The 14,457-nt window shown below is 34.7% G+C and overlaps 1 protein-coding gene across 3 annotated transcripts in view; it reads left to right on the top strand.

The window, feature by feature from the left end:
- The window catches only part of DEUP1 (deuterosome assembly protein 1), an 81,458-nt gene that overhangs the window by 52,157 nt on the left and 14,844 nt on the right, over positions 1–14,457 (top strand). For all 3 annotated transcript variants that reach the window (XM_036028693.1, XM_036028692.1, XM_036028691.1), the window contains 4 exons: positions 1,197–1,394; positions 3,002–3,088; positions 10,585–10,608; positions 13,476–13,672. In XM_036028693.1, the coding sequence (XP_035884586.1) occupies positions 1,197–1,394; positions 3,002–3,088; positions 10,585–10,608; positions 13,476–13,672 (506 nt within the window). The remainder of the gene's footprint in view (positions 1–1,196; positions 1,395–3,001; positions 3,089–10,584; positions 10,609–13,475; positions 13,673–14,457) is intronic.

The following is a 14,457-nucleotide window of genomic DNA, read 5'->3' as shown; positions in this document are numbered from 1 at the left end:
AACTCACTGAATTTATGGCTTTTAGACCTCCTCTCTCTCATTCCAGACCACGCGGTTTCTCTCTCTTACTCCAGACCCCCTGGGTTTTTTTTGTTTTTTCCTCTTTCAGCCCACCCTCATTTAAATGCTCAGCCTGGAACTTTCTACTGACCTCATATCTGATCCCTCTTATGATGTGCTAGTGTCCACCATTTTTGCCAGTTCCCCCATATCTTTTACCTTTTTTGGCTGCCATTTTTAGTCAGGGCAAAAGTTCCCAATGACACATGGATATCCAGGGTGGGCATCTGCCCCCTGTGTGTTGTGCAGGTGCTATATGAGTGCTATGTGTGCTATATGAGCTCCCCCTACCTCTGTGTCACCAGGCCCTGAACATTTCCAGTCACATGCACAATTTGCCCTGGGCAGCAGCCCTCTTTCCTTCAGGAAGGTGTGGCTATTAACCTGCTACTGTTATGCAATGTATCATCTACTTCCCCCTATCAAAAGTTGTGGGGAATACACTCTGCACCCCGTTACAATAGGTTTTTTTCACCTTTCTGTCAAAGTAATTAAAGTAGTGTCAGCAATAGGTGATGATTTATGTACAATAGAAAATACTAGCCCTGGCTGGCATAGCTCAGTGGATTGAGCTCGGGCTGTGAACCAAAGTGTCACAGGTTTGATTCCCAGTCAGGGTACATGCCTGGGTTGCAGTCCATGACCCCCAGCAACCGCACATTGATGTCTCTCTCTCTCTCTCTCTCTCTCTCTCTCTCTCTCTCTCTCTCTCTGTCTCCCTTCCTTCCCTCTCTAAAAATAAATAAATAAAATCTTAGAAAGAAAAAAAGAAAATACTATAGAAGTGAGAAATGAAAATTTGAAATTGGAGGGGACAAAGTAAATGAATTGGGCCAGAGGGAGAGGAGGGTGGGGCCTGGGTGGAGGTAAGCAAATTGGGAGGAAATTGGGGACATCTGTATTATTATTAACAATAGAAATAAACATTTAAAATAAAATCTTTGCAGCAGGAAAAAGTAGATGAATCATTATTGTAAGTATCTGTTTTTAATTTAGCATTAATCACAAAAGGGGGGTAGATTGGGCCTGCCAAGTTTTAAGATAGGATAAGAAGACTGAATGTGGCCAATAAAAGCTTTAAGTTGCTTTATAAATAAAAGGATTTGTTAATATTTTCTGGAACATATCTGCTGCAGATAAGAAGCCACCTCTGTGAGGAGGAAGAGGACCACAGCTCTGCACAGGAAAGAATGAGGAATGAAATCTCTGACCTCACAGAGGAGCTTCATCAGAAGGAGATCACTATAGCAACAATCATGAGGAGAGCTGCCCTTTTGGAGAGACAGTTAAAAATGGAGTTAGAAATAAAAGAAAAAATGTTAGCAAAACATCAGGTATGGAAGCAGGCAGGTCCGCACCTGCCCAGGTCACTGTCTTGCTCAATGCAGACTGTAGCCTTTGGTACTGACTAATACAAGCATTGCATTTTTCAGTATCATCTCTGAAACAAGCATAACAGAAATGTCTTGTGGAGTCACATAAAACCTTTGTCAGATCATGCAAAGTGTCATCCAAAGAAGGGCCAGGGAAATAAGTGACAGTGCAAGATAATTTCATTAACTCTCATCTGAATATTTTCTTGTGACCTATACATTTTGATCACCTCCCACAGCACACCATAGTCAAAGATTTTTTCCTGAACTTGTTTTCTATAGTTTCCTTCCATGAATATTTTTATCTTTCTAAAAAGCCTCTATTCCAGTCTTTCCTATATACTTCCCACCCCCATTTTATATGTTTATTTTCAGGTTTTAAAGAATGGACATTGAAACATGAAAATTAGTTCATATTTACTAAACATTGACCCAATGCACAGCATGGCTCATGGGGGGAAAACAGCAGTTATAACATTCTACTGATAAAATACTGCAAGGAAATCCTGAGTCCTCCTTCTCTTCTTCCTAACTCCCTCCTTTCCATCCTATTTATTTTGAAATTCCCTCAATCCCTTATCCACCATCAAACTGATGGCCTGCTATTCGAGGCGTAGGATTGATCTGCTTTTTTACTCCAAATCTAGGGGATTTGAAAGCACCATTCAATAACTTTAAAGGCACTTAAGAGTCACTTCAGAAATAACACAACCATTTAAATCTATGTATTATAAAAACAGAAAAGATTCAGCCTTTGCCCAATTATAAGCCTTAAACTGATTAATTAGTACAATACCCAGGAAAACAGCACAAATGGGACAGTAGCATTGGGTGTACCTGTATAGGAAAGGTTATTTTACACATTAATAGTGATCTGGATAGTTGAATTATGAATTTTTATTTTCACCATTATATTCTTACATATTTTTAGGTTTTTGTCAAGGAGAATGAATATATTTTGTAATTTACAAAAGTAAATGTTTTTGAGGAAAGTGTTTTATGTAAAAATGAGCCCTAGATAAATTAAAGGGTAGATATCGTGTTCTCTAAGTACTGTCAAGTAGAAGAAATCAGGGGAAAATAAATTAAGAGACAAAAATGAAATAGTCACCAAAAAAAGGAAACTTGGCAGAAAAATCAGAAAGAACAAAATTAAACATGAAAGTCCTATTTGCATATTGTCAAAATTAATCAGGTAATAAAGAAATTTAATGGATAGTGTTATTCAAATGTCCTTTTAAAGTTGTGATTTTCTGATAGTAATTTGCATATGCTAGAAAATGGAACTGAGAAAAGGAACTTAGGAATTGGGAAGAAAAATGTAAATGAATCATTACTTCGGTTGACTATTTTTATCTTAGCACTGATCAGAAAAGGAGGGTAAAGTGGGGCCCACCAAAAATAGAACTTAATGAGAATACATGATTTATGATAATCATGCCCAAGAAGTATTTCCTTTCACTACCCTTAGAAAATATTTATACTAACAAAATAAAATTAATTGGAAAAGAATTATGAGCTTTTATTATGAATTTTACATTCATTTTCACCTACTAATGTCCTTTCAGGTCTCAGATATAAGATATAAAGCTGTCAGAGCTGAAAATGCACACCTAAAAGGAATGATGGGAGATTTAGACCCTGGACGGTACATGGTAATATGCTGAAATTATTCAGTAAATTGCACAGAGATGACTTAGTTGGTCAGGATTTAGCCAGACATTATTTACTGAGAATTTCCTATGGGGTGGCAAAATATCTTGCACATGGATTGAATTTACTTTTATCTTCAGGCTAAAACACTTGATTTGAATTTTGGTTTTCTACCTTGTTCTTTTCTTGGGTTGGGCTCAATTCTGATCATTTCCTCAAACACACTACTTCCTTGCTTTTGCTCTTGCTGTTGCCTCTGAAATCCTACATCCTGCATGGCCTGACTCAAGTGTCACAGTTCCCTTGAAGAAACCACCCCTGAAACTCCAGTCAGAACGAATCATTCCATCCACACTTGGTTTGTATTTTGGCCTGATTTATTTCACAGCTTCACACTTCCCCATTGAACGGTGAACTCCTGTTGCGGTGAGGTGCTGCAACATTAATAGATGTTTGCATCCCCAGCACCTCACTGCATCAGGGGTGTAATAATTGTTTAGTGAATGTTGGTTGAAAAGATAGGAGGAGTAAATGAAGGAGTGAGAACTTGCCTTGTGGCTTTAACCAGTGACTCTTCAGGTTTACACAAGGCAACTTAAACTGGTTCTGTGCCTATCATCTCAACTGTTTAATATAACAGTTAAGGGCTGGTTTTTATATGTAAATGGGATAATGCTTACTTATCAAACTAATGAAATAGCTTTGTTATTTGTTTACCATTTATTTGCTCTGAAAGAAAATTCTGAAGAAAAATAATCTTTCTACTATTTGGGGAATGGAGAAGGTAAAAGATGAGTATGGTCATTGCTTAACCTGGCTTCAGTTTCCTCAGCTGTGAAATGAGGAAGTTGGATTAGGCATTCCCCATGGTCTTAAGCCATAATACTGTATTTCTTTTTTACTTAATTTTATTTTTTCCATCACCATTTATCCCCCAATACCCTGTTCTACCTCTACCCTACCTCCCCTCCCCTGTGTATTTCTGTAATAGTATGTCATTGTTCTCATAATAGTCCACATTCTAGCACCAAAGAGTAGAAGCATTCTGGAAGCATTTCGGCCTCTTCTGTGGGCCTTGTCATGGGTCCTGTGATTGGAGTACTTGAGGTGGATAAGAAGTAAAGTATATGTGGTTTTCCCATCTGTTACTTAAAATCTTCGTGACACCTAGGACTTTCATTTCTGAACACTGGAAACACAAAGAGTTAAATTGGATCCTGCCCTCATGAGTGTCTTTTTTTTTCTTTCACAAAATGGTTTTGTGTTATTTTTTTAAATATTTTTAGGTGTATTCTGCATCTTCACAATGCCCACTGAGCTTGCTTCACTCTGGCTTCACTATGTAGGCATTTAGCTTTGCTCATTTATTTGTTTTTTCAAGAAATAAAACAAATAAAGATGTGTAAAAAAAAACTAATTATCTCTATTTCTATCCCCAGTTCTAGTTTGGATTCCTGAGATATCCAGTGTAGTGTTCTAGAATATTTTCTTTGCTCACACACACATATACAGGGGATGAGTCAAATGTTCTTTTACAGAAATAAATGTACACTATACATTAACCGCCTTTTGACTATGTATCATAAATATCTCTACAAGTCAGTAGAAAAACATCTGATTTTCTTTGAATTTCTTAGGAAAAGATACATCCTTATGTAAAATATATATAATTTTTAATAAAATTAATCATAACTTACATACTTGTGATTTTAGTGGTCTTTTCTTGCTTCTCCCTTTCCCCTTTCTTCTATTTCTCCTTGCCACCTCACACCACATCTACCAGATAACGTTAATTATGTAGTATGTATCAATTTGTAATTTTTCATTTTTATGAATTCATATGTGTATGTGAATATACATACATACATATATGCATATATGTGTGCATACATATGCATATATGTATGTGGTCATATATAACTAGGGGTTTTAACTTTTTTGAAAAAATGGATCACATTATACAAACACACTTTTCTGTGTCCTGTTTTTGTTCACTCAACAAAATCCTTTGCAAATCCTTAAAAGTCAGCTGGTTTAGGTCTATGTCCTTCTGTATAATGGCTTAGTAATATCCCATGATGTGAATGTATCAAAATTTATCCAACTATTTTTCAGAATTAATTTACTCAGAATTAATTCAATTTTGTTTCCAGGTGTTTGCACAAATAAACAATATTGTCAAAAATGTATTTACACATATAACCATAATAATGAAACTGCTGATTCAAAGGATATGTATCTACATTTCAATTTTAAAACATTTGTTTTCAAATTATAGTTCTACCTTTCTCTTTTATCCTTACCAGCAGTATATGTTATAGCTCTTTTAAATTTTTGTCATTCTGATGGGTATAAAGTGATTTCTCAATAGTGCTTTAATATGCATTTCCATGACTATACTGTGTACATTTTTTAATATTTATTTAGCAATGTACTATGAATTAGTTGTATTCTTTGCTCATTCTTCTGTTGGGCTGTCTTTTTCTTGTCAATTTATACTAGCACTTTTCTAAATTTATTGTTTGTAATTTTATTTATAAATTATTTTGCCATATAAAAAGTTTTCAACTTGTATTTTTCAAACATGTATATCTTTTTGTTTATAGCTTCTGAATTTCCTTCCTTGAATAACAAGGTTTTCCAGTGCCTACACAGTATATATAATGTTTAGTGTTTCTTCTAAGATTTCTACATTTTTCATCTAAGTCTTTAATCCATTTGAATTGTAATATTGCATGTGATAGAAAACAGGAACCCAATTTAAATTTTTATATCAATGTGAAGTTCAATTTATCTAGTTCCTCCTGGTAATTTCCAGTTGATTCTGTTTGGAATTAAGTTTATATATTAATTTTGAAAGAACTGTTATTTTTATGCTAATATGCCTTCCCATCCAAAAACATGGCATGGCTTTCCATTTCTTCATTTCTTATTTTATGCTCTTCAATGAGATCTTGCTATTTTCTTTGTATAGATTCTGTGCCTTTATTTTTAATGTAGTCCAAGTATTTTATAATTTTATCCTTTTTGTAAGTGGAATGTTTTCTTTTTTTCATATGTAAGAATTTATTGCTAATATACAAAAAAGCCAAATTATCTGTTAGTTTTAGTAGGCATTTTACTTGAGATTCTTAAGTTTTTTGAGATATATAATTGTTTATCAACAAAAAGCTTTATCTCTTTTTTATTGTTCATATCAGTTATTTTTGTCATATTGCAAGAGAATATTAAATAATAATATTGCCCAACCAAATATTAAATAATAGTGATTACTGACAAATCTGTCTAATTCATGATTTTAGATGAAATTGTTTGAGTGTTTTACTGTTTAGGATAATATTTTGTTCTTGATTTATGGTCTCTATTATAGCTTTCTTTCTTATTTTTATTGTTGACACTATTATTAATGTCTCCATTTTCTCCTTTGCCACCATTCCAGCCGCCATTCGCCTTCCCTCAGGCCATCACCACAGTGTGGTCTGTGTCCATGGGTCATGCATACATGTTCTTTAGCTAATCCCTTCACCTTCTTTCCTGCAGTCCCCCTCTCCCACCCCTCTTATATCTCTATATCCCTAATTTACTTAGAGTTAAGATGTGCTGCTGGTTTTTAGTCAATGTCTTTTTAGTGTATATGATATCATGTGGTTTTGTTCTTTAATTTGTTGCTATGTAATAGACTATGGTTGGCAGATATTTTCTACTATTGATCTACCTTTGAATTCCTGGCATAATTCTTCTTGGTCATTGCATTCAGTACCTAGGGCTAACAAACTACCACAAAGTGGGTGGCTTCGAACAACAGAAACTTACTGTGGAGTTCTGGAAGCTAGGAGTCCAAAGGTGTCAACCCCTAACAGCCATACTCTAACAAGTTTGGTATATTACTGAATTCTATGTGATAATATTTTATTTAGAAATTAATACCTGTATGTATAAATGAGATTTGCATATAATTCTCTTTTTTCTACTTGTTTTAACATTATGCTGGCTTTATAATATAAACTGGGAGCTTTCTATCTTTATGAGTGGGCTAAAAGTGTTTAAATAATAGGGAAAATATCAGTCCTTTAAAGGTTAGAAAGAACTTAGCTGTCAAACCATCTGGACATTGAAGTTTTAATAAAGTAAATCTCAATTACCTTTTTGTTACCTCAGTATATTCAAATTTCCCTTCTTAGGTTGTTTTGAGGGTTTTTTTGTAATTGGTATTTTTCTAGGAAATCTTTACCGATAACAATTTGTTTCCTTATTATCAAAGGTAGTAATATCCTACAATTCTTTTCATCTCTTCTATATTCTGTGTTTATGTTCCTCTCATTCCCAAGCTTGTACACTTTAGTTCTCACTCTCCTTTTTTTAAGTCTGAGCCACAAGGGGATTATTTATTTTATAGTATTTGCAAGTACTGGCTTTTGGATTTATAAACCTAGATTAAATTTTATTTCCTCCATGAATTTGTCTCCAGCTACTCTAGGCCCCATTTATTTCTCCTTTCTTTGACTTTATTTAGCCCTCTTAGTTATAAAAATTTAGCACTAACTTTTGAATTGTCTTCTTTTTTCAACTTTTATGTAAGTATATGTATTTTTAGCTCATCAGTCATAAAATTCCATAGAAAAGAAATGATTATATTTCATACTTTTTCTTCATGCAGGGTTTAGTATAGAGTACAGCTCAATAAATACTTGTGGATCTATGAATCTCACCTGTAGTCTAAGAGACATGAATAAATTACCATGGAAACCATTGCTAATATCTTGAAAGAGATCAGCAAAGCCTGTTTTATCTTACTTCCTGCGTGATCTCAGTCCAAATGCTGTTCTTATTCATTGATTAAAAATCATTAGAATTCCTACTTGGTGCAGCATAATTTAACATACAATTACATTTTATATTATTCACTATTTTTTTCATACATGTTAGTTTAATCAACTCAATTGTAGGTATATTTTTAAGTATATTTTATTGATTTATGCTATTACAGTTGTCTCATTTTTTTCTTCCCCTTTATTCTCTCTGCCCTGCACCCTGCTCCCTCCAGCATTCCCCACACCCCTTAGTTCATGTCCATATGTTCTACATATAAGTTCTTTGGCTTCTGCATTTCCTATACTATTCTTAACTTCCCCCTGTCTATTTTGTACTTACTATTTATGCTTCCTATTCCCTGTACCTTTCCCCCAGTCTCCTGCCTCCCCCTTCCCACTGATAACCTTCCATGTGATCTCCACTTCTGTGGTTCTGTTCCCATTCTAGTTGTTTGCTCAGTTTTTGTTTTTGTTTTTTAGGATTGATAATTGATAGTTGTGAGTTTGTTGTCATTTTACTGTTCATAGTTTTGATCTTCTTTATATTCTTAGATATGTCCCTTTAACATTTCATAAAATAAGGGCTTGGTGGTGATGAGCTTTTTTAACTTGACCTTATCTGAGAAGCTCTTTATCTGCCCTTCCATTCTAAATGAAAGCTTTGCTGGATAGAGCAATCTTGGGTGTAGATCCTTGCCTTTCATGACTTGGGATACTTCTTTCCAGCCCCTTCTTGCCTGCAAGATCTTTTTTGAGAAACCAGTTGAGAGGCTTATGGGAAGTCCTTTGTAGGTAACTGTCTTCTTTTCTCTTGCTGATTTCAAGATTCTCTCCTTATCTTTCATCTTGGGTAATGTAATTATGATGTGCCTTGGTGTGTTCCTCCGTGGGTCCAACTTCTTTGGGGCTCTCTGAGCTTCCTGGACTTCCTGGAAGTCTATTTCCTTTGCCAGATTGAGGAAGTTCTCCTTTATTATTCGTTCAAAAAGTTTTCATTTTCATGCTCCTCCTCTTCCCCTTCTAGCTCAGATGTTGGTACATTTAAAGTTGTCCCAGAGGTCCCTAAGCCTCTCCTCATTTTTTTGAATTCTTATTTCTTCATTCTGTTCTGGTTGAATGTTTATTTCTTCCTTCTGTTCCAAATCATTCATTTGAGTCCCAGTTTCCATCCCTTCACTGTTGGTTCCCTGTATATTTTCCTTTATTTCACTCTGTATAGCTTTCAGTTCTTCCTCTATTTTGCATCTCTACTCAGTCATTTCTGTGAGCATCCTGATTTACAGTGTTTTGAACTCTCTGTATCTGATAGCCTGGCTATCTCCTCATCACTTAGTTCTTTTTCTGGAATTTGTTCTGTTCTTTCATTTGGGCCATATTTTCTTTGTCTTGGTGCACCTATTACATTGTAAGGGGCAGAGCCCTAGGTATCTGACAGGACAGTGTAACCCACTTCACTGGGTTGTGGCACTGTATGTGGTGGAGGGGACAGAGAAGGAACAATGCTGCTTGCTTGGCTGTTGGCTGACTTTCAGTCACTTCCTGCACTATCCATAAGCAAATTGGGCCTTTCTGGTGTAGATTCCTAGGTGGGTGGGCTTGTGTACATTCTAGGATCCTATGGGTCCTTCCAACAGACTTTCCTGTGAAGCTGGGAGTTTCCCTCACCACTTCAACCCCCACAAGTTCTTATAGCCAGAGGTTTTGAGGCTTTATTTCCTCACACTGGAGCCCTGGGTTGCATGGTCTGTCTCACCACCCCACCCACCCATTGTTGCCTTCCAGTTTATTTGCATGTGAATGTGGGACCTCCTGGTCCACCGGCCACTGACTTGCCACACATCCTCTCTGCCCTGGCTGCCTGTCTCCACTGTTCCTACTAGCCTGTATAAGTGTTTTTTTCTTTAACTCCTTGGTTGTTGGCCTTCCAAACAGTTTGATTTTCTGGCAGTTCTGGTTTTTGTCTGTTTTTAAATTGGTTGTTGTCCTTCTTTTTGTTATGTGAGGAAGCAATATATATCTACCTATGCTTGCATCTTGATCAGAAGCTCTAATTTACTCAATTTTTTATTGTATTATCATGAAGGGAAAATCTCTTTTTCATATTTAATTACCTCTGTAGCACTTAAAACATATACATACAATGTACATTTGTTTAGAGATTGGATAATTGTATATCATAAAATGGAATACCATTGAGATATGGCCTTCAGTGTGATACTTACTGAAATAGGATTTAGTTATATATATTTTATGTATGATTATAATTCAGATTTGAAGTTTATAACTGCTCTATTTTTGTATGAAGATTTAGAATTGACTTTGATAATTGAAACAGTCAAAGCACTCCCCAAATATGAGAGAAAAATCTCACATCTATTAAATTTAAAAAGACTTCAGTACAATTCTTTGCTCTTTGAGAGTTTACAATCTATTATGTCACTTATTTAGGACTCAGTTTAAAGGTTTCATGAAGAAAACTCATATCTGTTATGTGTTAAATTAATTACATAGCTAGATAATTAGTTACTTCCTTCTGAAGTATTTGGATGAGCAAATATGGAATTAAGTCACTGGTGCTAAAATTGTACCTCAGAGAAGGAGAAACAAAATATTTACATCATTATTGTTGTCTTCTAAAATACATGGTATTCATATAACATTAAAATAACAATTTTTTTCCTTTCTAGATAAGTGAAGTCACTGATATTAAGGTAAGTTATTCCTAAATAGTTAGAGCTTTGAAAACTTTTCTGCTTGCCTGACTGAGGCTCCTTGCTGACTGATACCTAGGGAAAGACAGTGTTAAAACACACCCACCAGTGGCAGCCACAGCAGCCCTGCACACAGCATTATCCAGTGATGCAGTGTGGGGTGCTGGGGCAGCTCCCATTGTCCTCCAAAGGGCACACTGATGGGACTGACCGCCTCGTATGTGAGTTCCTCACGTCTCAGTGAGATTCTTACACTAGTAATAGTGCTAGAAAGAGGTTCTTGGCTCTGAAAAAAATATGTTTTCCTTGGATTTGTGCAAAAATTTAACTGCATGGAGAAAAGTGAGGGGTTTATCTTTATTCTGCTCCTGGGGAGCTCACAAAGAATCCAATCTATCATGATAATTTGTATAATTTCATATTTACTCTGACCTGTATTTATATTTATTAAATTTTCTTTCATTTAAAGGAAGTGACATAAAATGAGATTTAATCGGATCTCAGAATTTATGGTGATTTTAAAGACTAATTTGCCTTTTACTATCCATAAAGTTTGCTAAATAAAGTAATAGCATAAAAAGTAGTATCCTCACAAGTATCTAAAACATCCATTTACACCCTGAAAATCAGCATACTAACCATAAGGCATGATTAAAGCCAGTCCTGTATAAATACCTTCTTAGCACAAATGTTATGTTTGAATATACATGAATTTAAAAGAGTAAGTGCACATACAAAATACTATTATTCAGACACTTCATTAATTCAACTGGTCTAATGCTAGTGTGTTCAGGTAAATAGGCACCAGAGGTTTTGCCATTTCAAGAACAAAAAAAAATGGATTAAAACTATGGAACCTTAAAATCTTAAAGAAAAAAAATTGAGCTAATAGGCCTATAAAATAACCCATCGAAAATACAGAGGCAAAATTTAATCAATGTCTATTTTCAACATGATAACTATCTAGCAGAGGATATATATTCCTGATTTTGCTTGAGAAGTATTTTAAAAAAACATGAAATGAGAGAGCTCAAAAAACATTGTTGTCAAGGAAAATGGAATATGCTTATAAATATAAATCATGTAAGTACATTAGCTGTGTAATGCTTCCAGGTCATGCTCACAACACTTATTTTATTATGGTACATTTAGAAAAGTGTAGGCTTTTAAATAAATCATTACTATTATTCTTAATTACTTTAACACTAGGCCAAAAAGAGTCACAGATAAAATCTAAGAAAAAGCTTGAGTGAAATATAATTGAACAGCAAACTATCAAGAAATTATACATTTTGAATAGTAGGTATCTTTGGGGGACTACAATTCTGAATCCATGACCTTTTCCAACCAGATCTGCGCATATGAGTATTTTCCTAAAAGGGCAGAATTTTATAAGACTCTGCCACCTTTATACACATCACAAATCTAATTTTAGAATAAATGATCCTTTTTCTCTTAAAGCAGACTCAGATTACTCTTATCCACACTGGTGTATCTCAGACGAGCAACTGTTGAGACATAGTGCACACAGCCAGGGACTTAACAAGTGGAGAAATACCTTCCACGGTCCTTTTCCAAAGGGCACTGTAGTCAAGAGACATACAAGCATATAACCCTTTCTGTGTTATTTTGAGGAAGTTTGCCCTCCTGGACTCTTTCCTTTCATTCAAAAGTGAGATCTTTCTAAAGATTTATAAACTTCTGTAATACATTGGACAGTGAACAAACAATGCAGTATGAAGAGTTATCCTTTGAAACAAAAAGTAAAACAAATAAGTGTTTTTAATACCTAATGTGTATTGAATTTTAGCACCTAAGATGTAATGCCCTGAAATGACACTGAAAGCCTTAAATTTAGAAACTTCACAATCGAAGTTCTAGGCCATACTCATCTAATGGTCTTACAGGCTTTTAACCATAGAAATTTGGATCTTCAAAAAAGAAATTTCATACACAGTATGCTTTTTTGTGCTGAACTACGTGTATTATCCTTCTGACAGTAGAGAACTATTGTTCCCTCAGCAACTACACAATTCATATGTATTCAAATCATAGGACCACGAAGGACTATGTGGAGTCACTTAAAGCATTTTCATGTGAGAATATATGTTTTTTAAAACTTTGTGAAAAGAGAAGTTTAAACTTTCCCTAGGAAACTTCTTATACCATTAAACTCAAAAAGCACCAGAAATCTTTAATTCTTGCTCTATACCTCTCATTTTGTGCTTTAAATGTGTTTCTTATTCTCTTCTGAAGACATGTTAAAATTGGGTGGCACATACCAGTTAGTAAAATTTTATCATGATGCTATGTTGCTGAAAACTGTGTGGTACTAGCACAACCTCAGCTGTTAGATCATTGTTTTAGAATGGTCCAGAATGTATGGATTCAGTATTTGTCACATCACCAAGAGTGGAGAAGCAATATAGGATTTTCTATAGTGACATGTTTTATTTCAATCAGAAAAGAATATTTCAAATTGAAACCTATGTTAATTCTGGTTCCATTATTAATCAACTCTAGAAGATGTGCCCTATAAACCCCAAAACTCTTAAATATAAACTCTAGAAGTTGGTTACACAGAGAATGCTGGGCATGCATGAGCCTTTTTCTGTACTGGAACATGAGCAACAGTGTATGCATTGCTTGTATTGCAGTGTGTTCAGTGGCAGCTGAAGTATCAGTCACCAAGTATTGGTGTCCCAAGGAATTGAGGGTGTGAAATGGCATTTAGGAGGTACACAAGGATAGAGCCACATCAGTTGATGCAAATGAAAGGACCTTCCAAGACAGGGGTCCAAAGGCACAGAAAATATGCATCACTTACAAGGAACAAATTTTCAGTGATGGTGTATTTTATTCTGCAGAGTATGGACTGCACTAACAGGGAACACTCAAGGCACACATCTGTTAACAAATTGGAATATGAAAATGAAAGGCTTCGAAATGATCTTGCAAAACTTCATGCCAATGGGAAATCAGCATGGGATAATCACAAGACCTATGAGGAACCGGGACGGTATGCCTATCAAAACAAAATAAAAATGGAAAAAAATGAACATAGGTATGTTGACTACATTATATAAGGATATAAATGTATAAACATTTAATTGAAATTAATTTTTAAACAATTCAAATTATAACTTTATACATTTTCTCTTCAGTTTAAATTTTATTTTGTAGTGGCAATATAATAGTATAGCTACTTTGTTTTCTATGAAATTCTGTGCTGTTAATAGCTTTCAAAATATACTAGTGAAATGGGTAGAGTGTTACAGTAAATTTTAATAATTTCAGACTCTTCTTAGTAGCTAACATGGTGTACAGAGTATACAAATATATAATATTACTTTTTATGTCATTGGAGTAGAAAAACTAGATTTTAATGTTACATATATTATTCAAACAAAATAGAAAATATAGGAACTCCATGCTCACTTCTGACTTACCTGCAGTACACTTTATATTGACAACAGCATTAGTAGAACACCACCGGTTATTCATAGGGAAAGAATGGATTGTAAGAAAGGTTTTCTCTGAGCGAAGAGAAGCATATGGAAAATCATCATCTGCTATCTATATTATCCCCATGCTCTTTAAAAATGTCTTAGTTCAAAATTTAAGTAAACATAATCATGAAATTAGACTAATTTATTCAACTTTAATAAAACAAGGAGTCAAAACCTTCTCTGGAGGCTTTCAGTGTTTTGCTAAACTTGGAAAATGCTCAGTAAAATAAACAAGTTTCTTTTCTACAGGATCTCTCAGTCATTACTTTGCTGATGTACATTGTGAGTTTTCAAGAAGGGGGATGGTGTGTAACATTTCCCAAACTTATTTGATATCAGC

Source organism: Phyllostomus discolor, chromosome 6 (genome assembly GCF_004126475.2).
Source record: "Phyllostomus discolor isolate MPI-MPIP mPhyDis1 chromosome 6, mPhyDis1.pri.v3, whole genome shotgun sequence".
Lineage (NCBI taxonomy): Eukaryota > Metazoa > Chordata > Mammalia > Chiroptera > Phyllostomidae > Phyllostomus > Phyllostomus discolor.
This window is presented reverse-complemented; position numbering and strand designations above follow the sequence as displayed.